At 42.1% G+C, this 27,175-nt stretch overlaps 1 protein-coding gene across 2 annotated transcripts in view; it reads left to right on the top strand.

The window, feature by feature from the left end:
- Arl15 (ADP ribosylation factor like GTPase 15) overlaps positions 1–27,175 on the top strand; it is a 370,669-nt gene that overhangs the window by 158,311 nt on the left and 185,183 nt on the right. For both annotated transcript variants that reach the window (XM_032898868.1, XM_032898869.1), the window contains exon 4: positions 24,529–24,737. In XM_032898868.1, the coding sequence (XP_032754759.1) occupies positions 24,529–24,737 (209 nt within the window). The remainder of the gene's footprint in view (positions 1–24,528; positions 24,738–27,175) is intronic.

The following is a 27,175-nucleotide window of genomic DNA, read 5'->3' as shown; positions in this document are numbered from 1 at the left end:
TATGTCAACGTGATGCACATTAGAGTCATTTTGGAAAAGGGAACCTCAATTGAGAAATGCCCCCATCAAGCCTGTGGCACGTCGCTTTGATTCAGGATTGATGCCAGAGGGTCTAGCCCACTGTGGGCACTGGTACTCCCGGGTCGTGTAGTCTTGTAGGCTGAGAAAGCCACAAGGATCAAGCCAATAAGCCAGCACTCCCCCATAGCCCGTGCATCAGTTTCTGCCTCCGGGTTCCTGCCTTGAGTTCCTGCCCTAACTTCCGTGGATGACAGATTATAAGCCGTAACTTGAAATACACTCTTTATTCCTCATGTTGGTTTACGTCGTGGGGTTTTGTCCCAGCACTACAGACTGTAACTAAGATGGATTAACTTGTTTAATCTGAGAGTGAGCGACGGCCCTGGTCTACCTTGCTTGTGAGGTCTGACTGCTGTGCGTCGAGTCAGAGGTCTGTGGGGTCCTCTGAGCTCACCCTGGTGAGTCCCGTACAGTGATAGGTGTGTTTACCACGGTGATCCTCCTAGCCGTCCTTCTCAAAAGCTGTGTCAGGCAAGTGGTTGTATACAGCCTTCTTCACAGATGAGCCTTGAGGTTATTCGAGTATCTTGGAGTAGTTTACCTCCCAGGGATTTGATCTCATAAAATGACCCAAAAATACATATTCATTTAGCTGTCACTCAACCCTGTTGAACCAAACTCAAAGAAACACTGTCTTGAAATCCCTGATAGGATGTTGCACTGTCTCAGGTTGAAGTCAATATCCTGGAAGCCGTTGGTGAATAGAATGCGTATGCTTGCACATGCGTGCGTGCAGATCTGTGCGATTGTTGTGTCTGTGGAACAGTGATGGCAAATTCATTGTCCCCAGACAATGTCCATCTTGCTGTTATTCATTCTGAAAGATGTTTTTTCGAGCCTAAACACTCCCCGTTTCTTTCACTGTTTTTCACGTGGCATGGTCTTCTAATCTTTTTCTGTCACAGCTGTCCCTCTAGACCAGTTTTAAAGTGGGCCCCTATGAAGTGCTGGGAACACAGCGCCATGTCTTGTGGTCTCACAGATGCCAGGGTCTTTAGCCTCCAGTGCTGTTTCTCTTTGTGCCAGCAATCCACGACCTCGCACCCCATTGTATACAGCCATTGTCACACTGGGCATGCCCAAAACAGCCTGCCGCTTTTCTTCAGGTCTTGCCATTTCTGTTCCTCGGTCAATTTCAAATACTAGATATTACTTACATTGCTATGAAATTTCATTGTGTAAATACTGGCTTAGGGGTCCAGCTTGTCATGGATTTTTTTTAACATGTTTTAAATTTTATCACCCAATGTATTAGCAATTTCTTTCAGCTTTGGGGCATCCAAAAATATTAACGTGATGTCTTCAACGTTTTTGTTCAGTTAAAATATAAATGTGTCAAAGTGTCTACTCTGTGCTAGTCTTGTGCTCCTTGCTAGAGATAAGGAGATGACTAGAATATAATCATTTCTTTGGAGAGCTCACAGGCCACGGGGAATAATAGACATGCAATTACCTAACTATTATGTGGTGTGGTAATTGCTATAATGGAGCTGTGTGTAAAGCACTGAGGCCGAAAGTTGGTTGGGAACCATAGAAAAGGTAACTGGTTGTATGTTGGCGTAGGCCCATGAATTTCCAGTCACGGCAGATGTCAGCTACCTAACCGCTGCCTTTCGTTTACCTCGCTCCTCCTCTTGTTTCATTCTTAGCCAAAGACACAACAGAAAGCTTGTCAAATATTTTCCTGAAATGATCTTTATAAGCGTTGCACTTTCCGGGTGGACCCAGAAACCTGGCAGGGCCCTCCAGAAGGAATGGAGGATTACTGGGACTTCTCTGTGGTGCACCTGTGGGTATTCATCGTAATCTGAGTGTTTCAGTCCAGGACAGGTTTGCCCATCAGCAGTCCTCTGGTAATGTCCCCATTCTCAATAGTTTGGTAGCATTGCTTGGGGCGGTTTGGAGACGACACCAGCTTCTGCTATCTCAGTAGGTAATCTGTCTAGATCTGTATTCTTGAATTGCACTCTATCTTCAAACTCCAGATTCCTCTGAACTCTTTCCAGAGTAAGAATCACCCTTTTTATGTCCTTTCTGCTCCCACCACCACCCCCCAACTGTTCTTAGTATTTTTTGCAAGTATAAATTCACGGGAAGCCTTTCTCTTCCCCTTTCATCCCGTGTTAATTATCTTTCTCTTTTGGATGATGGGCCATTTTTTTTCTTCCTTTTTCTTTTTCATTTTTATAACTATGCTATCGAAAAGCTCTATAAAACTTAAAGTTGGTGACCATTTTAGGTGTCGTGTGGTTTCTGGGATAACCCATGAGCTACTACTTCTTGAAGAGTGACAGTCAAATCCAAACAGATTCATCGTTGTCTTCTCCCCATTGAATCCGTAAGAAATATGTTCATCAGACCTGAGAGTGTTATGATGTCATGTGTCTAGTAATAACCTGGCTCTGACGTTGTCACTGTCACTATTGCTCTGTTTGCCACTGAGACTGGACAATTCACACTTTTGGCCATAAACATACTTGTATAGGCATTTTCCCACTTTGTCTCTCCTTTGGGTGGTTGGACTGATGACCCGCCCTTCTCCTTATTTACTGTTGTCCCTGTTAGGGTTACTATGGCTGTGATGAAACCTCATCCTTGGGGAGGAAAGGGTTCGTTTCAGCTTACGCTCCCAGGTCGCAGTCCATCGCTAAGGGAAGTCAGAGCAGGAACCTGGAGGCAGGAGCTGATGCAGAGGCTGTGGAGGATGCTGCTTCCTGGCTTGTCCACCAACCAGGGATGGTACCACCCACAGTGGGCTGGGCCCTCCACTTCAATAGCTAATTAAGAATATGCGTTACAGCTGGATTTCATGGAGGCGTTTTCTAAGTTGAGGTTCCTTCCTTTCAAACAACGCTAGCTGTGTCAAGTTGACACAAAACTAGCCAGCACAATCGATCCCTTGTCAGTTTGACACACAAACCCTTCATTGTTAAGCCATAACCTTTTCTCTTTTGTTCTTCTTCCAATCACGCATTTGAATTTTACACATGAACACTATGTCAAATATGAACATTTGAATGTTACAGTGTTACATATGAACAGTACAGTATAAATGTTCTAAATTTTAAAAGTCCCCCAGTCTTTAAAAATTAATACACTTAAGAATTCCATATCTTTAAAATCCAAAGCCTTGTAAAATTCAAAGTCTCTCAATTGTGGGCTCCTGTAAAAAAATTTTTTAAAAAAGTAATAAATTAAATACTTTCTTACTTCAACAAAGAAGAGTCAAGGCATAGTCCCACTCTGAACAAAGCAAAACCAAACTTCCAAAATATAAATTCAGTATCCAATTCAATGTCCAATTATCTGGGCCTCACTCACAATCTTCTGGGCTCGGGTCACTTCTCGTGCTCCACCCTTAGCAGTACGCACATCTTGTCTTCTAAGCTCAGGCTGGCCCTCAGCCACCTGCTGTTGTTCTTGGTGGTCATCCTCTGGTACTGGCATCTCGAAAACTGCTGGTGTCTGGAACTGGGCTTCACGGTCACTAACAGCCTCTCCTGGGCTCTCTTCAGGGGCTCCAGTCCCACCGGACAGTGCTAAGCCTCAGCTGCTCTCCATGACCCCTCCATGCTGTCCACACCATCACCACCTGGGTAGCAATGACTTACATTACCAAGTTCAGCTGTCAGCACGAGGTATATAACCTCGACCACTTCTAGAACACAGATTCTGTGTGCTGATCCTGAGGGAATTTTCCATAAGACTTTACTTCAACGACAGTGGTCTCTTAGTCATAGCTGATTCTTTAGCCACAGCTAACCAACAGCCATTGTTCCAGCAAAGCAAAGGTTTATTTTAATGGTTCTGGTCTCTTGTTCATCACAGCCAACGCTTCAGCTCCAGCTGGCCAGCTTCTTCACACAAATGGCCCTGTAGGGTTTTTTGTTTCCCTCAGAAACTTCACAAGCCAGGCCTCCATCATCATCTGCACCGCTCTCAAAATTCTTATTTTCCAAGCTCCTTCAGAACAGTTTAGTGAACTCTCAACACTCAGTGGCTTTTCTTGCCCAACGTTTGTCCTAGTAAGAGTGACTATTGCTTTGATGATGCACCATGACTAAAGCAACTTGGGGAGGAAGGGGTGTATTCCACCTTGGACTTCCAGGCTAGCTATTTTTCTTATTTCTTCAGCAAAGCACTTGACAAGTGTAACTTAAGGAAGTGCTTATTATTTGCTCATGGCCCAAGGGTACAGTTTATCATTGCAGTGAAGTCATTGTGTCAAGAGCTAGAGGCAGCTGATCACATGGCATCCACAGTCAGAAAGCAGGGCAAGGGTAGAGGAGGCTGGACTTGTCTCCTTTTATGCGTTTTGGGACCGTAGCTTGGAGAATGGTACTGCCTACAGCTAGGGTAGCTCTTTCCACTTTAGTTAACTCTACCAGAAATTTCCTCATAGTCAAGTCATGGTCAGAAATATGTCTTCTGAGTAATTCTCGGTCCTGCCCATTGACCATCAATATTATTGACAGTTTCACACATGTACATACAATGTATCTTGACCATATCCACTCTCGATCCACCTCTCCAACTCTGCCCCCAACACTTCTCCCTCCTTCATGTCCTCTTAGTTTGTGGTTTTAAAATACTCTATTGATGGCTGTTGGTGTTGTCTTCTCAAGTGTGGTGCCATCCCTTGAGGAGAAGTTTGGGTTCTTAATCGGCTTGATAATGTGTAATATATAATGATATTATGTATTAACTTTGGGTTTCTGCTTTTGGCAGTTACATCTCCGATCTTTAGTATAGTGTAAATCTTGTCCTTTATACTTGGGTATATTGCATACTTGCTGTCTATGAATCTAGGAGATTTTTCTCACGAAACATGCATTTTTAGTGATTTCCTTAGGTTAATATTAAAACCAGGATCAAAGCATTTATTTGAAGATTTATCTCTATCTCGTGTGTTTTAAGTATTTGCCTGCATGTATGTGCCTCGTGTGCATGCCGTACCTTTTGCCTGTGTATACCAGAGGAAGAGGTCAGAGCTGTTAGAATTGGAGCTATAGATAGATAAGGACAAGCCACTGTTTGGATGCTACTCACCAACCCAGGTCCTCTGCAAGCACAGCACTTGCTCCTAGCCACTGAGTCATCTCTCCAGCTCCTGCAGATCAAAGTATTTTAAGGCTCTGCTACATAGTACAGAACTAATCTGTAGATCAATTTATATTCATGTTAACAATATATTTTGCTTCTGTTGTTACCTAGATTTGTATTTCTATTAGTGTTATAGTCTATTTTTTTTTGTTTTTCCTATTTCCAGTTGTTTTAAAACATCATTCGCATTTTTTAGATAAGTGAGCAAGAAAAATATTACTGCATAATTTTGTGTTTTGTTAAATTTAAACCTTTTAATTTTGCAGTCTGTTGGTAATTATTCTTATCTCATCATTTTGCTTTTTAATATATGGCTACTTTATATACCAGTTATTTTAGGTGAAATTTCACTTGAAGTTTTTTTCTTCAGGTTTTTATTGGTAATGGGTTAAGGTTTTGGTAAATTTGGAGGAAGAACTGAAATTTTAATTATATCATGTGATAGTTTGTACTAGATGTGGGTTTTTTTTAAGATTTATTTCATTATATTTACCTGTGTGTTTCCGTGTCAGTGTATGTGCATATGTGTGTGCCAGTGTCCTCAGAAGTAGAAGTCAGAGGCATTGAGGCCTCCTGGAGCTACAGTTACAGGTTGTCACCATCTGGTTCGAGTGCTGGGAACCAAACTGGGGTCCTCTGGAGGTGCAGTACGCACCTTAACCACTGGACTATCTCTCTGGCACCACCGTGTTTTATGCTGTATTTGCGTGTATGTATATCACTTACATAAACTTCAGGATACATTTCCTGATTGTTAGCATGATTTGTTGATACAAAGATTTCTCCATTGTATTATAGAGAAATTTGAGAATATATTTAAGTTTATTTCTAATTATCAATAGAACCACGTCTTCCAGTTACTTCTTTGGGTTTTCTCCGTGTTTGGACATCGTTTCCAGTGATGACCATTTGCTTTCCAGGGGCAGCATTCTTGCATTACTTACCTCTTTTGTTGTACTACTAGAACCTTAAGAGCAATGCTGTGTCTGATGGCAATGTTAATGTTGTGCCTTCTCTACCCAGAAAATAGTATTTGGAACCCAAAGGACTACATCAAAAATCTTTGGTAGAGGAAACTCACTTGAATCTCACCAGTCAAGATTTTGACTAGAATTGATGAAGCTAAGCATGTTATGTATAAATAACAGGGCTACAAAATAGGAACATATATGACATTAAAAAAAAAATCAATCCTGGATTACCCTGGCCGAACAGTGGGGGCAAGATTGTGCACAGTTACTATGGGGATGACATTAGCTGAAATGCCCAACAAAAGGGAGAGAGAATCTGCAGAGATCATATCCAGAGGTTAGGCATGGGCCCCAGTTGAGGGATGGGGCCACCCAGCCTTCTCAAAATTTTAACCCATAATTGCTCCTGTCTAAAGAAAATGCAGGGACAAAGAGTGGACCAGAGACTGAAGAAAAGGCCATCCAGAGGCTGCCCCACATGGGGATCCATTTCATATGCAGCCACCAAACACAGACACTATTGTTGATGCCAAGAAGTGCTTGCTGATAGGAACCTGATATGTGTGTCTCCTGAGAGGCTCAGCCAGAGCCTTACTGATGCAGATGGGGATGCTTGCAGCTAATCATTGGACTGAGAACAGGGTTCCCAATGGAGGAGTTAGGGGAAGGACTGAAGGAGCTGAAGGGGTTTGCAATCCCATAGAAAGAACAATATCAACCAACCAGACCTCCCAGAACTCCCAGGGACTAAACCACCAACCAAAGAATACACGTAGGGACCCATGGCTCCAGCTGCATATGTAACAGAGCATGGCCTTGTCTGGCATCTAAGGGAGGGGAGGCCCTTGGTCCTGTAAAGATTTGATACTCCCCCCACCAACAAAGGGGAATGCTAGGGTGGATGGGTGGGCAGGTGGGGGAAGCACCCTGTTGGAGGCAGGGGGAAGGGGGTGGGATGGGTTTCAGAGAGGAAACCGGAAAGGGGGATAACATTTGAAGTGTAAATAAAATACCCAATAAAAAAACTTAAAAAAAAAAAAAGAATGGAGTAAAAGTAGATCTTAGCAAAGGGAAAGTCACAGACAATAGCAGTAAGGAAGAATCCTTGACATTGGTTGAAAATGTAAAGGTTTGCAAATGATACCTGTGGACCAGGCCATCAAGAACATTGAGTGGCAGGCCCTGTTCTTTGACTAATGCCTCCCCAGCTTTTCCATAATATCAGATACATTGAAATAATCGTATTTCTATAACTATGGGCATAAACTGCTAAGTACTGGAGGTGAGGAATAGACTTAGGGACAGGTGACTCAGGCCACACTAGTTGCTCCCTCCGCCATCAAACGAGGGCACATCTGAGTTTGGAAACATGTGAGTGTTCTGCTTTTATCAATGTTTCTCTCCAATTCCAACTGAAAGCTGTTCTGAGGTATTTTGTGCAGAAAACTGCTTACTTCTATTTGCTTGCACATGCAGATGCCCCTTTAAAGGTTCCATATATGTTTGTCTTCCCAGTTGAAACCCCAAGAGGCCCATGTGTTAATCTCTCCTTCAAAGCCACAGGGCTGGGTTTAAAGCATGATGTAAGTCTTCATGCACCTCAAGTTTCTTCCTTGCCCAACCCCCAAAGACAGATTTTTAGATATCCCAGGTCTGAGCCACCATGCTTGCTTTTGATTTTATGATTAAACAATTGTAGTTTAGTGTTAGAACTCTGGATTTTGACATCTTATTATCTTATTCTTGTTAAGTACGTCTATCATTTCAGGTCCTTCTTTCAGGGATAGAATGCTGCTCAAATAGTAATCAAGTTATTACACTTCGCATCTGAAGGAGCTGTTGTAGACTAAACAAAATTATCTTAATGAGCGATTTTCTATAAAAGCATTTGCCTTGATTAAAGAACCCCGTGTAAGTACCAAAGCACTATAATTTAATGCTACTCCATGTCGACCAGTTAGGTTAGCAAGGCAGGTGCTTCACAGCTCCCCATGTGTTTCCTGGCATTTAACTAGTTAAATTAATTGCAAGCAAAAAAACAAACAGACAGACAAAGAAAAAAACAAATCCTGATTTAATATCTTTAGAAATTTTAATGGTAGGAATAGGTTAAAAAGGTAACAATTTGATCTTAATTTTCTCTAGATGTAATGATGATAATTTGGTTATATTTTTTAAAGGATCTTATCTTTGAGATATATGGAGACAGAGAGAGAGAGAGAGAGAGAGAGAGAGAGAGAGAGAGAGAGAGAGAGATTGATTAACATCCGTAGACAACTTCGAAATAGTTCAGAGAAGGAATCAGAAGTTCAGCTGGGCAGGATTGAGGGGTGTCAGGACTGGGTGGCAGTTTTCACCACACTTTCCCACGTGATTGCATCTTCCTGTTCACTTCTCTCGACAACAAGAATGGAAGTCTCAGGAGTGTAATCCATCCTTTTGTTTGAGCAACATCGGGAAGATGATTCTGTCAGGAGGGAAGATGGTTCCTCTGCACTGTGTTCGGTCTAAGCTGCCGTGTTCTCTTTTCTGTCACTTTCTTAGCTTTTTAGTTTCTTCCTTTCTGGATTCCTGTCTCCGTTATAACTCTCTACTTTGCTACTGTCCGTGTCCCTCTCTCCAGTGGGCTCGCCCTTCCCTCCGTCTCCCACAAATGATTTACTGCTTCTAATATGCTCTGAGTAGAGAGCCAAGAAATTAAGTGTGATCACATTTTTTTTTCTCTAGGCAGAATTTCTGTGTGGGCCCCCGGGGACTTTTCAGCATCTTAGGCAAGTAAGCTTTAGGATGTTATTGGAGGACATTTTTGTTTGCCGCCCCCACCGCGTCCAGTTTTCGGTTGTGTTCTGGATAGTTGATGATGTATCCTGTGGCTGTTTAGATTTGAGTTTTAAGAATAGGATTTATTTTGTTTGCCTGTTCTTAGTGACGTAATGATGGCAATAATATTTCTTTTAAAGGCCCACAGAAGTGTAAGAAAAGTTATTGTGCTTTTAGGGGACAGACTGGTATTACTCAGAAGTACCACAAAATGCCAAAACGAGCTAGCTAGAGGCATACAGATATTACGGAGTTGGTGACCTGCTAACGTGAGCCAGCGGATCAGGCAGGGGCTGTGTGTGCCTAATTGTTTTGCCACCAGATTTGGGACTCCCAGTGTTTTGTGTGCTATATAGAAGCCACTCAATAAACGTCTGGTAGTTGATATAGTAGACGTAGGTCACATCATTTTATTTGAGCACACAGGAATAGAGTGAAGATGGTTTGCCCATGGGCATAGCTGCCCAACATACCCCGAGTTAATCCTAAAGCACGTGTGCAGAAAATTGTTAGCTCAAGGCAATTATTGAAAAGGGCTGACTGTGTGAAACTCTGTACTGTGCCACGTCTAATTCTGTCAATTGAAAGGATATATGTTTTCCTCTAGGATAACAGTACACGGACAAAGCAGCTTTGTAAAAATGCAAGGGAGTCTTTGGAGGGAAGTGATATTTGGGCTCAGATTTGAAGTGCTCCCTGGAATTTTCTAGGTCAGTCATAATTGAAGCAGAGGACAATTGCAGGGGTTTTGGAGTATCCATAGTTAACAGGTTACCCTGGCAAGAAAGGAAGGGCAAGTTGGTTGAATAAGGGTTTGTAGACTCTTCGGAGTCAGGCTAAGAGATTAAAAAATGACTTTTACGATTCACAGTTTGAATTTTGGCCATCAGCCTGTGGCCTGGGAATTTAGGAACCTCTCTCTAGGGGAGGATATATAGCAAAAGTAAGGTCTATTTGGGGACAAGTTGAGTTTAAAATACCTGGAGCACATCTAGAAGGGGACATATAGTAGATGATAGAATGTTTACTAACTTACTTACTTACTTACTTACTTACTTACTTACTTACTTACTTATTGGTTTCTTGAGACAAGGTCACAATATTTGCTCTGACTTTCCTGGAACTTACTCAGTAGATCAGGCTGGCTTTTAACTCTCAAAGATCCCCCTGCCTCTGCCTCCTGAGTGCTGGGATTGAAGGCTTGGACCACCACCACACCGGGATATGACAGTAGAACATGCAGTGACTACAAACACTGGCAAAGTGTGTATAGAGAAGAACACTGGTGAACAGAGGCAGATGCTTATCAGCAGAGATAACTCTTGTTGGAGATCTGTATGTATGCAGTAGAAAGACCATACCTACCTTCCTTCCTTCCTTCCTTCCTTCCTTCCTTCCTTCCTTCCTTCCTTCCTTCCTTCCTTCCCCTTCCCCATCCCTTTCCCCTTCCCTTTCCCCTTCCTCTTTCTTTCTTTCTTTCTTTCTTTCTTTCTTTCTTTCTTTCTTTCTTTCTTTCTTTCTCTCTTCTCACCTCTGGAATATAGCATAGCATATGTGGCACCTGGGAAATCTTCCTAGAGTTTAGCTCTCAGGTGTCTCTTTGGAAGAAGCATTGCAGAGTGCAGTGAATAGCATTGGCCAGGCCAAGAATGGACTGCCGAGGAGACTCTTCCATAACTCACTAAGACTTTCCTTCTGTATTCATTAATCCACATGGGGAAGCAGATCCCTAGCTCTGTGTTTGAGTTCATTATCTATTGCTGTTCAAAAGTTTACCCTGAAGTTAGAGACTAAGCACAAGTTTCCTCAATAAGTTAAACATAGAAGTTATATATATATATATATATATATATACACACACACACACACACACACACACACACACACACACACACACACACACACACCTACCACACCTACCTACCTACCTACCTCAGGCAGGCATGGAGCCTCTAACCTCTGGTGGCAATTTGGAAGACTGAGACAGAAGATCACTGTGACTTTGACATTAGCCTGGGCTCCAGATTGAGGCTCTTATCTCCAGAGAAATAAGGGGGAACAATCCCAAAAATATTCTAACAAACTGTGATGACTTGAATATGCTTGGCCCAGGTCATGGTACTATTAGGAAGTGTGGCCATGTTGTGGCCTTGTGTCACATTGGCATGGACATTAAGACCCTCATTCTAGCTGCCTGGAAGCCAGTCTTCTCATGTTGGCCTTAGGAACAAGATGTAGAACTCTCAACTCTTCCTACATCATGATTGCCTAGATGCTGCCATGTTCCTGGCTTGATAATGGACTAAACCTCTGAACCTGTAAGCCAGCCCCAATTAAATGTTGTCCGTGTAAGAGTTGCCTTGGTCATGGTGTCTGTTCACAGTGGTAAAACCCAAACAAACGAAGACAAACTTTCACGATGGTGTAAGTATCAAGTTTGTACAGCAAGTTTAATTAAAATAACTAGGATATAGAAACAGCTTCTATGTCTGTCTACAAGTTAGTGGATAAAGTAGAATGTGCTGCTCACACTGTGGGATACAGTTCACACTGTGGGTCGCCATTCATACAGCAGGATACCAGTCATCCACAAAGGGTCGCCTCTTTAAGTTCTCTTGCTGTTGGGAAATCTCAGTCCCTTGGAGCATTTAGATGGAAGCTTTGGCAACTTGTAGACCAAGACAGCAGTGAGACATGCCTGGGATAGCAAGATGGAAGTGGAAATTAGGGTTTTTGTAACCCAACATGGAAATGACATCACCTCTCATATTTTGTTGGTTACATGAAAGGCCCTAGATCTACTTGTGCTCAGTGGAAAGAAATGACACAAAAGTGTCCACCTCAGAAGCTCAGCTTCCAGACAACATCTTACAGACATCAAGCTTTGTCCCTCACCATGTCAGGTTTCTGTGCCTCATGAGTAATTTGTGTTGAGATGGCTGGATCTCCTTCCTGGGAGACCTTTGCTCTTGTAAACTTACATATCATGTTTCTGTGCCTATGGCAGCACTATGGTAGCTATAAAAGTAGTAGCTCTTGATTGACCTTATGAAAATCTTAAGAGTGTGTGACATTGTCTTAGTGCTACCTAATTGTGCTCAGAATGTTTTCTTAGTCATCAATCACTATCGACGACACATCCTTAGACAGAGTTGTGACCAAGACTGTGTACTGAAGTCTGGCTCTTGACCTTAATTATTCTAAGTAAGGAGGAGATGAGATCTTAGCACCACTTCCAACCAAAGAATAGGGGCATGGTGCAGCATGTGGGTTGTTTGGTTTTTTTCCTCCTAATATTCATTTTATGATCAGCCATTGGTGCGGGACAGGGAGTTTTCAAACTAATAGGAAGCCCAGGCTTAGTATTGAGAGCAAAATATTTTAAAATGAATATAACCTGTGTCAAGCAGATCAAAAGACATTTTCACTCTCTCTTTCCCATTGTTTGTGCTCATCTAGAATAAAGGGTCTGAAGGGGTCTCCCTACTAGCCACCTACGAAAAGAGATCCCAGCCTAATATTACAGCTTTAAGATAATTCATCATTGTGGAACTCTACTGGACACCTAATAAATGTTTCTTCTCATGCCTTCTTCTTTTCCAGGCAATTATATTGTTTAACTGTCCCAATATAAATACGACGTAGGGAGTAGGCTTAGCATCATTTGAATCTCACTGCCTCTCTTCTTCCGAGTGCTGTTCTTCTGCGAAACTGTATTTGGAAGCGAGGTCCTGGCCTCAGGCTATTTCAATCTCATCTGTCTTCTCCTTGCTAGTTCTCTGATTCCTAATCGCTTTAGTCTGTGACAGTCTGTCTGTATTATCCTCTTGTTTCCAAGTGCTCTGTGTCACAGACACACTTAAATTCAAGCTAATTAAAGTTAATTTCATTCTGAGGGTCCTTCTTGCCCTTGGAGATAATAGCACATATCCTGCGGCATCAAAGAAGAAAGTTGGCAATTACTGACTTCATAGTAGGATCCAGTGTGACGAAATCTCCTGCGTGATGCATGTGCTTTCGTGGCTAGTCTCGTTTTAATGCAGAGTAATTGCGTAAAAGAGGAAGTGTGATCACTTTTAGATATGATTTTAATGCTTTATGCATCTGGCTTCGGTTCCAGGGAGTGCTTGTCTAGATGTGTCTAGAGGATCCTGTCACTGTCTCCATTCATTGTGTCAATTTCCAAGCACAAAGAGAAAGCTTATGTTTGAAAGGACAAGGTGGACTTCTCTGCTTTGGAAAGAAGCAGAATTCAAATAAGTGCAGAAGGGAGAGAGAGAACAGACAAGAGTTATGTTTAGGATATACAAAAGCAAGAGACTGTTTATACTCAAGTCCACGAAGAATAAACCAGCATAATATTCATTTATTAATATAGTCAACAAATACTGACTGCTCTGAACCTGCTCCGACGAGTCACCTAGGAATGCAGATGTGACCTTGACAAACAAGGCATCAGTTGGGTGTCCACCAAAGTTGACAAGAGACAAGTGCCCATTGAAGACATGAGTAGGTGGGTTATAGTTGTAAGGATGCCTGAGAAAATGAGACCACTTGGTGCCCGGGATTGTGTCTGCTTTTCTGCCATTCACGATCCAGTCATATTAAATTAAGAGAGATCTGTCTGTGAGCCACTGAAGAAATGGTATGGAGTTTCAACTATCCGGGGACTGCTTACAAGAGGGAAAGGAGAGAGTAACACGCATGGTAGACCGTGTGTCGACCTTGAAGATCACAGTGTCACATGAATACCTACTTTGACTTTGACTAATTATATTTCTTCCTGTGTTTTTATTTTGTTTGCTTTAAAATCTAGCCCAAGCTAGCTTAATTACAGTAAAGAATGACTTTTTTTTTTAAGTGGTGGAAATAAAGAGGGAGGGGAAAACATTGGAGAATAAAAGTGCCTGGAAGCTAAGGGAGATACAGGCTGTGGGAGAAAGTTACTAAAAGATGAGAAAGGCTTCATGTCAAGTCAGAGCTTGGATTACTTTCACAGCACCAGCTCTCTCAGGAGTTGAGAGGATCTGACCCCCATTGCCTGCAGTTCTCAGTGCTTTGTAGACTTCCATTTCTAGGTCTTAGAACTCAAGGTAGCTTGGGAATTTGGGAAGTTATAGGCTTAACTAGTGACTACATAATAACTTAAAAATAACAAGTTGACAGTTAATGCTTGTGAACACAACATATTCTAAGTACTATGATAAATTTTTTTTTGTTTATCCTAACAGTCCTGTGAGATCACTTCTCCATTCTGATTTTTACTCTTGGGAGGGGCACTGAGCCTTGGATGATTAAACTCGTTAAGGTCCTTTTGATGCCGTGTGGCAGAGCTTGGCTGTGAACCCAGCGAGAAGCTATGGCACAGTTTGTCTTTCAGCCATCTTCCTATCTGTGAGGACCAGTCTGCTACATAGGACTGCATCCTGGTCCCAGTATATACAGTCCCTATTTCATAGGAAAATTGCTTATTGAATTCTAGAAAAAAAATATTAGACCTTTGTAAAGCTTTAAAACAAAATTGGTCACTAAACTGCAAGCTGTCTGTATTTACGTGATTCGTAGATGCTTCAGATCTTGGTGTAAAGTAATGTGCGTGCACTTCTGACCTGGCAAGAAGGCTGAACTTCGCCTTTAAGAGTTGTAGTATTACTTCCAAAGAAGGCAATAAAAAGAGAAACAACATGGGCAGAATTGGGCATAGGGCATCCTTAAGACTATTGCTTTGTTCGTTTGGTTTGGTTTCTGGTATCAGTAGCCAGATGGTAACAGCATTTGAGGTCAGGTTGAACTTAGAAGGAAATTTCAGTTAGTGTGAGACAAAATTAATATGCTATCAAGGTGCACAATCAGATTGTTCTTATTTTTCCTCTCGTCTACTGATGAGACACTGATTGTTTTAAACATTTTCTGCATTCCATGAATGTACCTTAATGTATAACCATATACGTCTCTTACTAGTTTTCTTGTAAGATAGATAAATTAAGGTATGTCACTTGAAGAGAAATACTGTTGGTGGAGAAATCACAAGCCATGACACAAGCAGTGGCATTTGCACAAAGTGAAAGAACTCAAATCTGTAACAGATACCCTCCTCTTCAACCAGGAACTTCCTGTTTTGGATCTTCTGGTTGGGTTGTGATGGTCGGTGGGAGTTTTGAGCAGAGTTATTCACATACTAGTTTTTATAATCAGGCCAACAGATTTTTTTTTTTAATACCACAGCAGTGCTTCACTTTTTGTTTCTTCCTGGTGGCTCCAAAATTTGCTGCTAATAAGCACTTAGAATGCCCGTTGTGATTGCCTTGGTGCTTATGGGTGTTCGAGGGTCTCTCGCTTTTGCAGGCGTGCGAAGGCCATCTGTGGCAGCACCATCCCCACAGCCTTCTCTTTCTGCAGTCTCCCTGAGCGTCTGCTTAGGTATCAGGATCATGGAAGATCCACTCGAGAAGACTCCCAAAGGCACAGGGGTCACTTATTTGTGAAGTGCTCAGTACATGCTGCGTTATGGCTGCGTGTGTTCAGATCTTAGCAGAGTGGACAGTCATCGTGCCTCTGTTTAAGGAAATCTGTGTGATATTAGCAGTTAAAGGTAGACAGATGCTTTGCTGAACTGGAATGTGCCAGAAACATAAAAATGTAATTCAAATAACTATATTAACAAACATCGCTTTCAAACAATGAGTTATTTCTATAACATGGAACAGTGGGGCACATTGTATACTCTTCCATTTGAGAAATATAAATATTTGCTAAAAGTTTAAATCATTGAAAAATATTTATTATATTCTAATTATGTGTAAACCTTTGCGTTTTATGTGTTCCAATATGGAGATGACCAGACACATAAATACATTAAACTTCCCAGTGGCTCTCAGTGGACTTGGAAGGTGGTGTATACATCTAGATAGCCATGCTACAGGGAGGAAAGTGTTGCAGAGAGAACCAAGGCTAAGAGCCTTCATCTTTGAAGCAATTATTACCTGCTAGAAGATCAAGCAAAACATGGTGCGATGGAGGACATTCAGTCTAGCCCTTGAAGGACACGTAGTGGTTTAAATGTGTCAGGGTTCAGAGTAGAGCTGAGAGGATTAGAAGTTCAGACAGACCTAAAAGCAGGAAGGTGAGAGACTTGGACCGAGTCCAGGGGAGGAAGAACTCGGTTGCATTTGCGGGACGTATCAGCACAATGCAGAAATGCAGTGGGACACTCGAAACCTTGTAGTTGAGGTATTCAATATCCTTGGGCTGTGTGCTCATGTAGCTCTAGCTAAGTTTCTGGAGAAGTATTTAGTAGCTTGTGTTAGATCTGTGCTACAGCCAGGTTGAAAGTTGCTCTGGTGATGGAGATGGAAGGTGATGGAGGTGAGCAGGGCAGCGAGGAACTGGAGGGGAAGAGATGGGGGAAGGCAGCTATGGGAGTGCTCAAGTCTGCTTGCCAGGACTTGACACTGAGTGTGATGTCGTCATCTTGTTTTAAATCACAGATGCCAGGGCACATATCAGAAGAACCGACGGGGTGAGGAGAGGGTGCCTGGTGCGTCATTTATTAGTGATGTCTAAAACTCTATTTTATATGACACAGGCTAAGGACCACCTCCCTTGGAATCTTCAGCCGCTATGCTAGTTTAAGTTTTGGTTCCTTGGCTGTATACGTTGCAGAAGTCTCCCTCTAGACTTTAAAATGTTAGATTCTGATGAAGATTAGTGTGCTCATTCTGTGTTCTCCGATGTTCGAGATTTCATTTCAATTCCCACCATCCTGTCTTTGAACATGAGACAGAGGATAAAGATAATGCAAAGTAATGTTTGTTTTTCCTTTTCAGATAAAACCCAAAATACCTAAATCTTGATAGATGGTGAATGTATATAGTTGTACAGCGTGTCTGGGGTTTCAGTCACCTTCATGCTTTTTAAACTAAGTGAGCCCTCCAGATACCATCCTTTTTATAGGGTCTCTACGTATCAGTATTTGCCCTGTTACAAGTTAAATCTGATGAAACTGAGAAATACTTTTAAAATCCTTTAAAACAATAATAAACTCACTATATGTTAATATAAACAGCATTTCAATAAAAATTAACATTTAAGAGCAAATAACTAGATGATGGTGTGTCCATTTCAGTCATAGAAGAGGAGGCTTGGTTCTTGTACCTGCTCCAGTCGTTAATCTGTTGTATATAGTTTGGATTGGAGCGCGTGGAGAAAGTTCAGACTCACGTAGATGCACACATCTGGAAGGGAGGCGTCTTTTTACAGCCTTTTTTGGGTAACTGTTGTTCGTTTTCTCTGCCTCTCCACTGAATTCCATCAAGTGGTAGACAGACTCCTGAATGCCAGTTGCAGTACGGATTCAAGTCAGCAAACTTCACTTCCTTCACATCCGCCCTGACCGTCTTGCATCAGGGCTTACTTTTTTTTTCTTTTTTTTTTTTTTTTAAATCTATGCAAGGCTCTTAAGCCTCATGTACCAACCATTCTAAAGATCTTGATTCATCAAGTGCTTTGGCTTCTCCAAACATTGACATGTTGCATTGTCGATATGCATCTGTTAATATTACCATCAGCCTTCCTCAGTGAGAAGCCGGTGAGAATACAGGAGCAGCTACGGCGTTTCCAGAACTCTGGCTTTTGCTTGAAAAGACATTTTATCCCTGACAATGAATACTTTTGCGTGTTCTCCACGAAGTAGCATAAATCATAGTCTGATTCCGTTAAAATTCCAGGTAATGAGGGAAAGGAAAAAGGCAGGTGGTTTAACTTAAAGCCCCAACAGTTGCCCAGTTTATCCTTGAAATAGTTGTCTGCATCAGGACATCCGAAGAGTTCTTGCTGGATGCTGCCGTTGAGGTCAGATGGAACGTTTAAATAAAAAGATGCCTTTGGGTTAATTTAACAGGACTGATAATCTTCACTTCCTGATTCAGATATTCTTATATTCAAATGACTGCCCCTGCTTCTCTCTGAAAGTGTATGGCACTCAGGGATGCATGCTTTCAGGCCTGCTACCCCCACCTATGCTCATGTCACCTGCCAGCCATGTTAGGTACATCAGCTCTGCAGAGAGTGTGTAAAGGCCAACTCTGGAAACAGCCTGCTCTCCCTGCCCCAGCTACAGCAAGGTTTGGGCTCCAGGCCTCCTGAAATGCTCTCAGAGGCTTGGTTTTGAGAGCCTAGCCATCGCTCGTCCTGAGGATGTGGACTTTAAGGACACCAAGGCTTGGTTTTCACTTTCATGTCATTTATATTTTTTGGTCTTGTCTGCTACTGAACCATGAACAGTTGGTCAAATGGCCTGAATTGATACCTATACTATTCTTTGCATGGCTGATGGAGCCCCTGGTGGTATCTGCCCCTGGGGTTGTTTCTCTTACTGCTGGCACTGTCATTGCCAAGCCTCAGAAATGTCAGTTGGGTTGGTGCTGATCCACAGATTAGCTTTCCAGAGAACAGCTTTGTGGTTCCACCCCTGAATATCCCTCGTGAACTACACCGCACCCACCTTTCAGAAGCAAGGCTTAGGGGACGTATACCCTTTAATGTAGTCTGAGAGCACTCAGCCTCTCTTTGCTTGCACTACAGAGCAGTCTTCTAACACTGGCTCGAGTAAGTCATTTCCTTTGCTCACCTAATCTAGAGTCCTTGAGAAACAGGCTGCTTCGGTTTCTTACCAGTGTGACCGTGGATCCTGTTTTGGATGTCCCAGCATGTACCCACACCCCCTTCAAGACTTTTAGAAGGCTAATAAGGCTCAAACCCTCACCATATCACCAAAGGAATCTGAAGGCTAAATAATAAAGTGGTATTTCTCTTTTTATCGAGAAGAAAAATCTTCTTAGAATCTCCAATGCTCTGTCACATTCTGTCAGTCATGTAGAATGCAAGCTCTGTGCTGTGCAAGAGACCAGGCAAGTACTTGGGTGCTTTCCTTTCTTTCATTTTTAATCTCTGTGATGTTAGACTGGCTCTTCTGTCAGTGTGTGTGTGTGTGTGCGTGTGTGTGTGTGTGTGTGTGTGTGTGTGTGTGCTTGTTTTTGTTTTTGTCTAATTTACTGCTGTGTCCCCATGAACTAATGAGCAAATTGGTCACTCATTAGAAAACATTAACAATCAAAGTATAACCATTTTGACCATGAGAGCATGTTTTGTCTCTCTCATTTTCCTCTGTTCTTGTGAGGGTATCTCGAATGTGGGTTCCCTGCTAGCTGTTAGAATGAACTTTTAGATTCCTCTGGGTTCCTTATAATTTAAAAGAAAATCTTAATACTGTCTGTCTGTCTGTCTGTCTGTATCTCTATCTGTCTCTGTCTGCCTCTCTGTGTCTGTGTCTCTGTCTCTCTCTCTCTTTCTCTCTGTCTGTCTCTGTCTCTCTGTCTCTCTCTCTCTGTATGTGTGTGTGTGTGTGTGTGTGTGTGTGTGTGTGTTTTCTGTTCGCTAGTTTAAGTCAACTACACTTATGCTTGAGTCATTTTTGGAAGAGACCTCCTTCTGACCCCCAGATTGACCTGTTGATAGTTTTTTTAATCTATTGAGATGGGAAGGCCCAATTAACATAAACAGTCACCCCAGGGCAGGTGGCCCTGGATGCTCTAAGAAAGCTAGCTGAGCAAGCCATTATAAGCAGAGCAGTTCCCTCCACATCTGTTCTTACCTCTAGGTTCCTACCCACCTTCCTACATGACTTGGCTCCATGAAGGACTGCAGTACAGAACTGTAAGCTGAAATAAACTCCTCTCCAAGTTGCTTTTGGTCATGGGGTTTGATCACAATAGAAGCCCTAAGACAGTGATGTATGTATGTGGCTGTGTTCTGTGGGTGTAGCCAGCTGTGTCCCCTAGTGGAGGTCAGAGGACAATCTCAGATGTCAGGATCTCTTGTTCACCGATGTATATGCCACACTTCTCGGCCCGGGATCCTGTATGGATTTTTCTGTCTCTGCCTCCTACCTCTCCATAGGATCACGTCTGGCTTTACGTGGGTTCTGGGGATCCGTGCTCATGCTGGGTACTGCAAGCGCTTCTCCCCAGTCTGTTTCTACAGCTTCTTATAAGTCAGCCTCAGACCTTCATTGGTCAGGGCAGTTAACAGCAGCCTTCCTCACAAAGTGAGATCTAAATGTGAACACTGTACACTGTGTTTGAGTTTAGTGCCTAGCCATTTTATGTAATTATTGTCATTTAAGGGCTAGGGAAAGTGCAGTTTTCAGTCTGTGGAGTCAGAGCAGCTTCAGGCTGTGTGAGGTGGTCCTTCAGGCTATGTCCTTCCTGCGTGGCAAGTGCCCATCAAACAGGAGTCCGTGACCTTCCCAGTGCATCTCCATCCTCAAAGCACCTCATAGCTTGGCCAGTGATACAACCATTTCTCGTTTTAACTTGGTTCCTCAGCTGCCATCCACCCTGCCACCCGTTTTCTCTGTACTTCCTTGGCCCTGGTCTGGGCTAGACACTGCTAACAAAAGCCATTGGCCTTTGAACAACCTGCACTTCAGGATTCTGAGCTAGGTGTTTATGAGGAAACTCAGAGATTCCAAAGGTTTTGTGCAAATTTTGTTGTAAGAGAATAAAAAGTCTTTTCACCCTTAACAATAAAATATTTACATCTTCTATCCTACAAAGAACACTTGAAAAAGTATTTTTCTTATAATTGTTTTTCTCCCAAGTTCATCAGTACTATTGATTGAGGTCTTATCGTTTTGTCTCAATATTTTGAAGCCTTACATATTTCTAAATACAGCAAATAAAAATATAGTTTCCCTTTGAAAGAGACAACAGAATTGGATTTCCATTGTGTCCCCTGACTTTCCAGTGGATGAATTTTTAAAATATGTGTTTAGTGTTTTCTTCCTTATAACTGGTGCCCTGGACATCATGCAGTATGTGGCTATATTTGTTCCTTCTGATAAGGGTTTTTGTTTGTTTCAGCTTTGTTTTCCAAGACAAGGATTCTTTGTATAATAACCTTGGCCGCCCAGGAACTTTGTTGACAAGAATGACCTTGAACGCACAGAGGTCCACATGCCTCTGTGTCTGAAGTGCTGGGATTAAAGGCGTGCCCCACCACACCCAGCTCATACTGATATATTTATAGACCTTATACTTGATGTTACTTTTATGGGATTTTATATTTTGTATTAAGATGAATAATAGCTTTCTAAATACCTCTCTTTACACCCTTCCTCATTGTCTTGCATAGACGAGATACTTTTAAAAGTATTGATTGGGCCAGTTGTTTGGGGAATGTTTTGAAAGTAGTGCCACTTGGGGGTATTTATGCATGTGTGTGTTTGGTACCATTTGTTCCAGCCCCTCCCTGCCCCCACCACTTCTGTGGCAATTTAGTTTTCTGTTTAGCTCATCACTTCTGGTCAGTGATCACTTTTTCTCAGTCACATTTAGACTTAAGTGGATTTTGAATGTATGTTCCTGGATATAATAGTTTTGTGTGTTGGTTTTGTATTAATGAGTTGAAAATGGTGGTGGTGCCTATCTCTGGTGCTATAGAGATGAAGCCATAGAGATCAAGAAGACTGTGTTGCTCTTACAGAGAATCCAGGTTCTGTTCCCAGCACCCACTTGGTAGCTGAAAACCTTCTCAACTCCTTTTCCAGGACATATGATGCCCTCTTCTGGCCTCTGCTGGCACTGCACACAAGTGCTGCACAGAGAAAACTCATACACATAAAGTAAAAACAAATAAATCTTATTTAAAAAAGTATCACCCACCTCATCAAGTTGTCTTTGAGTGAATTAATCCCCATAAGACACTTAGGCTATCACCAAGCACTGAAGAACTAGTGATTAGTTGTATCCACTGGTTTTCAGCGGTTTCAAAATCAGTGAAAGCATTCTGTACGTTCTCACTGGCGTCGTGGAGTTAACTGTGGAGCAAACACTTGCATTGTTAGATGAAAATTGTGTATCTCACATTTTTATGTTAGTAAAAATTTGTAGTAAATTTTGGTACATATACACACGGTCCTTTGTTATTTTTAAATAGTCATCACTGGATGAGTCGGCTGTCACTTCTGTCCCACAGACTTATGGATGGGTTTCTAACATATGGATAGTGTCTGGATTTAGCTTGTAACAGATGCTGTCAGTATCATACGCAGATCTCCTTTCCTGGGCCAGTGCATCCGTCTCCCAGCTGCTGTGCTATTGGCTGCTAATGACTCACACCTGTACCCTTCTCCAGAGGACCCCTCTTGGCTGACAGTAACTGCCCCAGCCAGATATGTTGGGAAATTATGAGAGCTGGTCCCAGCCCCCTCCAAGTACCTAGCGGTGGCACACAGCCTGTAACTCTACAGAGATATCCTGGCCTCTAGACTGGACATTGTACGTGATTTGATCCAGACTCTAAGAGCTCCTCGGAGGACCAAGCTGGGGTGACGTATCTGACATCAGATCTTTACCAATGATTCTGCCCCCGTCTAGTTTACTGCGTTCACTCCTGACTTCTCTTGACAGCATTCTTTCTGTAATCACTCATGCAAGCAGGGCCATTGCTGGCTGTGCTTCTAGGGAACATCACCTTAGGTGTGGCTAATCTCAGTAGCTCTCTCGTTCTATTGTTTCCCCATTGCTGACGTAATGAGTTTCACATGCCCGAAAGTTCTGAAAGGGCTGAAATTTCTTTGCTCTTGATTTTTCATTCGTTTCCGTGGTTCCGCCCTTTCTAATGCGTGTCAACACTGTTCATATCCCTCCTGTTTTGTTTACTTAAGACCTTCTTTCAAACTCCCTAATGCTTTTATGTGTCTAGGCTCTTCAGTATACTGTAATGGTGAGTTATCTTACAGTTTAGGATCTGAAAATTCGCTTCAGAACCTAAGTCAGTTAAACTTCCAGCCCTTAGTTATTGGAAGAATTGTATGGTCTATTCTCAACCTTTAGCACGTTGCCAGGAGTATGGTAAGTACTTAATACATGTTAGCTGCCTTATCACGCTATTAATTTTTAGTTTATTTGCCTTGCTCTAAGGGAACATTTCGGAGGTGGTACTTTAATAAGCTCTCATCAGAACCTCTAGATTTCCTATTTCTCTCTGAGAATAGATGCTGCCCAGTTTTATCCAGTGCTGTGTTGGCTTGCCAAGGAGAACAGGCCTAATTGACCTCTACCAGCAGAATATTCCCTCTGTGGCTCATTTTGAGCTGCTAGCATGACGTCACTGAAAATGGAGTTGGGAAGAAATAGACACGAATGGCCTTCAGAAGCCAGCATACCCTGTCTCTAGTCCCATATTGCACTGCCTGGGTCCTTTACATTTAACACAGCATGTCCCACACGGGAGTCAAATGTTCAATATGGGACTAAAAAGCAGAGTTCTTAACTGATTGGCTTTGGAGCATGTGGTGCAGATTAGTAAATTACTTATCTAATTCTTGTTATATAACCAACTAGACCCCTTTTGTTCAGCACGCACGTGTGCCTGAGCATGTACACGTACACAGGCACACACACACACACACACACACACACACACACACACACACACACATCCTTCCTTCCTGGGCAAGTTCAATTCAGGATTCAATTATTAAACCAGTTTAATCAGAAATACCAAGAGCCGTGATGCTGTCCTCCTTGATTTTTCTCCTAGCACCGTGTCTCGCCGATACTGTGAGGATGCTCATTGTCTTCTCCGTTCCTCACGAGTAGCGAGCCCAAGTGAATTTATACAGGTACATGAAAGGCCAAGATTTTAGTGGTTCACAAATTTCAGTATTTAGTCATAAAAAGTTATTATGCTAATAACTCTCTACACGGAGTTAAACAAGGCCGCTCAGCTCTGTGCCTCAGTACAGTTTCTGTTGCTATAACAAAGTACAGACTGGCCAATCTCTAAGGAAAAGAAATTTACTGCAAGTCTGGAGGCAGGGACGTCCCAGGTTGAAGTTCTGCATCTGGTGAGGGTCACACTGCGACCGGATGTGGCAGCTGACATCAGTGCTCAGAGACGCTGAGCAGGAGAGTGTGGTCCTCTGTTCCTCCCATCCCAAAGCCAAGCCATATCCCATCATGGGGCCCTTACCCTCCTATCTCTAACCCTGGCTACCTCCATAGGTGCCAGCTCCAAACGCCATCAACATAAAACTAAGTTTCCATCACAGAACACCTGGTGAATATTTCAAGTGTAGCCTCATCGTATTAAACGTCACCACCAAGCTTACAGCAATGGTAGAGCAAGAAGCCATGGTGAATGTCTAGGTCACAGTGCTCTCTGAGTTGAGATGTCACTCAGTTTGTGGAGAGTGTAGTTCATTTGGAACTGACACACGAAGTCTAAAACATTCTTTAATGTGGGTTTTCCTGGTCATTTCCCCCCTGTTTTGCTATAAAGCATGAAGACCCATGTAAACGTCTGTGCTCTGCTTCCCGGCTGCATTCTATGGGCTATAATGCCTTCATCCTCTCTCCGTGCTCTGTGTGTGTTAGATTCCTAGTCTACTCTGCACTGCAGACTTCGGCACTCAGTTTCGAAAAGATACGTTAGTTTCCAGTAGGAATTGTTACTGGCACGTTTTTTAAGTTGCATTTCCTTTTGACAGGAGCTGACAATATCCGGAAATACTGGAGTCGCTACTACCAAGGCTCTCAAGGGGTCATATTCGTATTAGACAGCGCCTCCTCAGAAGATGATCTAGAAACTGCTAGAAACGAGCTGCACTCCGCTCTCCAGCACCCACAGTTATGCACTTTACCCTTCTTGATATTGGCCAATCATCAGGACAAGCCAGCAGCCCGCTCAGTACAAGAGGTATGCGTGTCTGTCTCCTAAGTGCTCTAAGGCAGTATGGAAACCAAGTCTTCCTGTAAATATAATTATCTCTGTATAAAAAGTGTGTATGACATGTTAGAATGATGTTAGATGTAGTAGCCGACAGGATTTTTTTCAGGTTTTTAAAGAAGCTTTTTCTTAGATAACGAATCACGAAGACAAACTTTTTTGAAAGGTTTATTTTCATCGTTTTCAGTTCTGTGGGGAAGGGAACGTGAATGTGACTGTAGATGGCCTCGGAGGCAATGGGCGACAGATCCCCGGGGAACCGAACTCGTATCCTCCGGGAGAACAGTGCATGTTCTCAACACTGGGCCATGTCTTCAGCCCCCAACAAAAACATTATTTAAACTTAATACATGATGCACAGCACCTTCTGTAGGAATTAAAGACTCACATTTCGTGAAGGAAGCTTCTAGCAGTTAATTGGTTCTGAGTTTTCCTCATGTGTGTTAACTATTTCTCCTTAAAAAACAAAACAAAACAAAAAAGCACAAATAATTTTCTCAGGTGATTTCACTTGTAAATAGAATTTATAGAATACCAGCTTGAAGATATTTTAAGTAAAGCACTTTCCCTTGTCAACACAGATCAACACCTATCATACAGGTACATGTTTGCAGAACATTTTGGAGTATTTTATAGGGTATGGGGAACATTCCTTGGTAGACCTAAAGTCTGTAGGCGCATAATGAAGTGCTCACCCTAGCTTCAGTTTGGCTATGAAGAGAAAGCGAGCATCCAATCTTTCTCTTAATGACAAAGAGGTTACTCTCTATAGTGTGTTTCTGTAAAGCCCGGTTGAAGTGTTTTAAGAATTAAATCAATACCGTATTGTTAGCATAAAAATGGAGTTGTGAAACTGAATCTCCCATGTTGTATAAACAATAACGTCAAACGGGGTTGGAAACAGCAGGCCAGAGTAGGACATTTAAAAACAGAGTCTCCAGTCACTTGAAATACATTTTAGACGCTTGTGTAGAAATGACTGTAGACATCTCTCTGATGTTATTCCTTTCGTTCAGATGCCACTTGCTCTGTGCCTTACAGCTGTGTGAACATCCGTTTGTTTGTGCCTACTGGTTTGCATGTATATTTGGGGGCTCTTTGAGTGTTAGAAGGTTGATATTTTACTCTGCAAAGGATCTGACTTTTAAGGGGGAAATTCTGCTAAGAAAAAAAAGAATCAAGGAAGATACATTCAGCTTACCAGGAAGCGCCAACAGAGTGACATGGTTAGGAAACGAGTGTGCCCTCTTAGACTTGTTCATGCTCTCTTCCTGAAAATTGCTCTAGTTTATGTTTTCTGGGGAGGGAAACGTGCCAGGATTTATCTGGTCGCTCGAGTAAGATTTAAGAATTCACAGTGTTTATTGAGATAACTGCTAACTTAAAAGTGGACGGGAGCCAGCGAGACCCAGAGGAGAAGCAGGAGTAGTCGCCAGGGTTCCGACGAGATAAAAATCATCAGGAAGTTAAATATTTTAGCTCCATCTCATGCTGTGCATGTTGCTGTCTGTATGGAGCACGGAATTAAGAAAGGAAGACAATGGTGAAAATTACTCCATAACCCACAAACAGGCAGCTTGCCCAACTCTCTCATTGCCCTTGGAGAAACAAGTGGAATCTTGTACGTAGCCTATCTTTCCCTTCCCTTCAATACTCACCTGGTAGTGATTTGTTCAGCTTACCAGAATTTTAAGATTCTGTCTTGAAAGTTGATAGTAGGAGCATACATTGTTGTTTTGTTTTTTTAAACAAAACAAAATAAACAAACGCCATGGGAAAATATTTGGTAAAAGGACACCCTATATACTGCTGGAAAGCCAGACAATTCTTACACCAGATGTTTCTTCTGCTCACTGTAGGGGAGGTGTGGTTGCTGTAGTTTTCCAGGATATATTCATATCATCCACTTTTCTCTATGGAAAACATACCGGAAAAAGCTCGGCTTGTGCCAAGTGGCCCAGTTGATCGATGAGGAGGAAATCTGGTCTAATTTAAATGGTAAAGCTGCTGCAGAATGAGAACTCTTCAGAGTAAATCGTTTGGATTTTTATTTGTATTGAATTGTAATTGTATCTAATTTGTTTTACAACTCCCTTGGGAGAGCTTACTTCAGTTCTGAAGTTACTAAGTAGACCAGGAGTATTTTATGAGAAGTTAAGTTGATGTAGTACTCAATAATGTAATCCTATTTTCTTTCTACATAGTTGCTGACCACCATTTTTTTTTTTACTTCCCTGCTTTAAAAAAAAAATCTTATTTTTGTTTTATTGGTTTTACCAGGCCATATAAAATGACACATTTTGTTAACATGAAAGAAACAGTCCTTATTTTTAGCAATTTTATTTGACTCGTGTTCATAAGGTATCCTTAATTCAGAATTATGTAACCTTTTCAAAAGTGCTACATTA

The sequence above is a fragment of the Rattus rattus genome, chromosome 3 (genome assembly GCF_011064425.1).
Source record: "Rattus rattus isolate New Zealand chromosome 3, Rrattus_CSIRO_v1, whole genome shotgun sequence".
In the NCBI taxonomy this organism is placed as follows: domain Eukaryota; kingdom Metazoa; phylum Chordata; class Mammalia; order Rodentia; family Muridae; genus Rattus; species Rattus rattus.
Note: the sequence above shows the minus strand (reverse complement) of the source record. Positions and strands in the feature narration are given on the sequence as shown.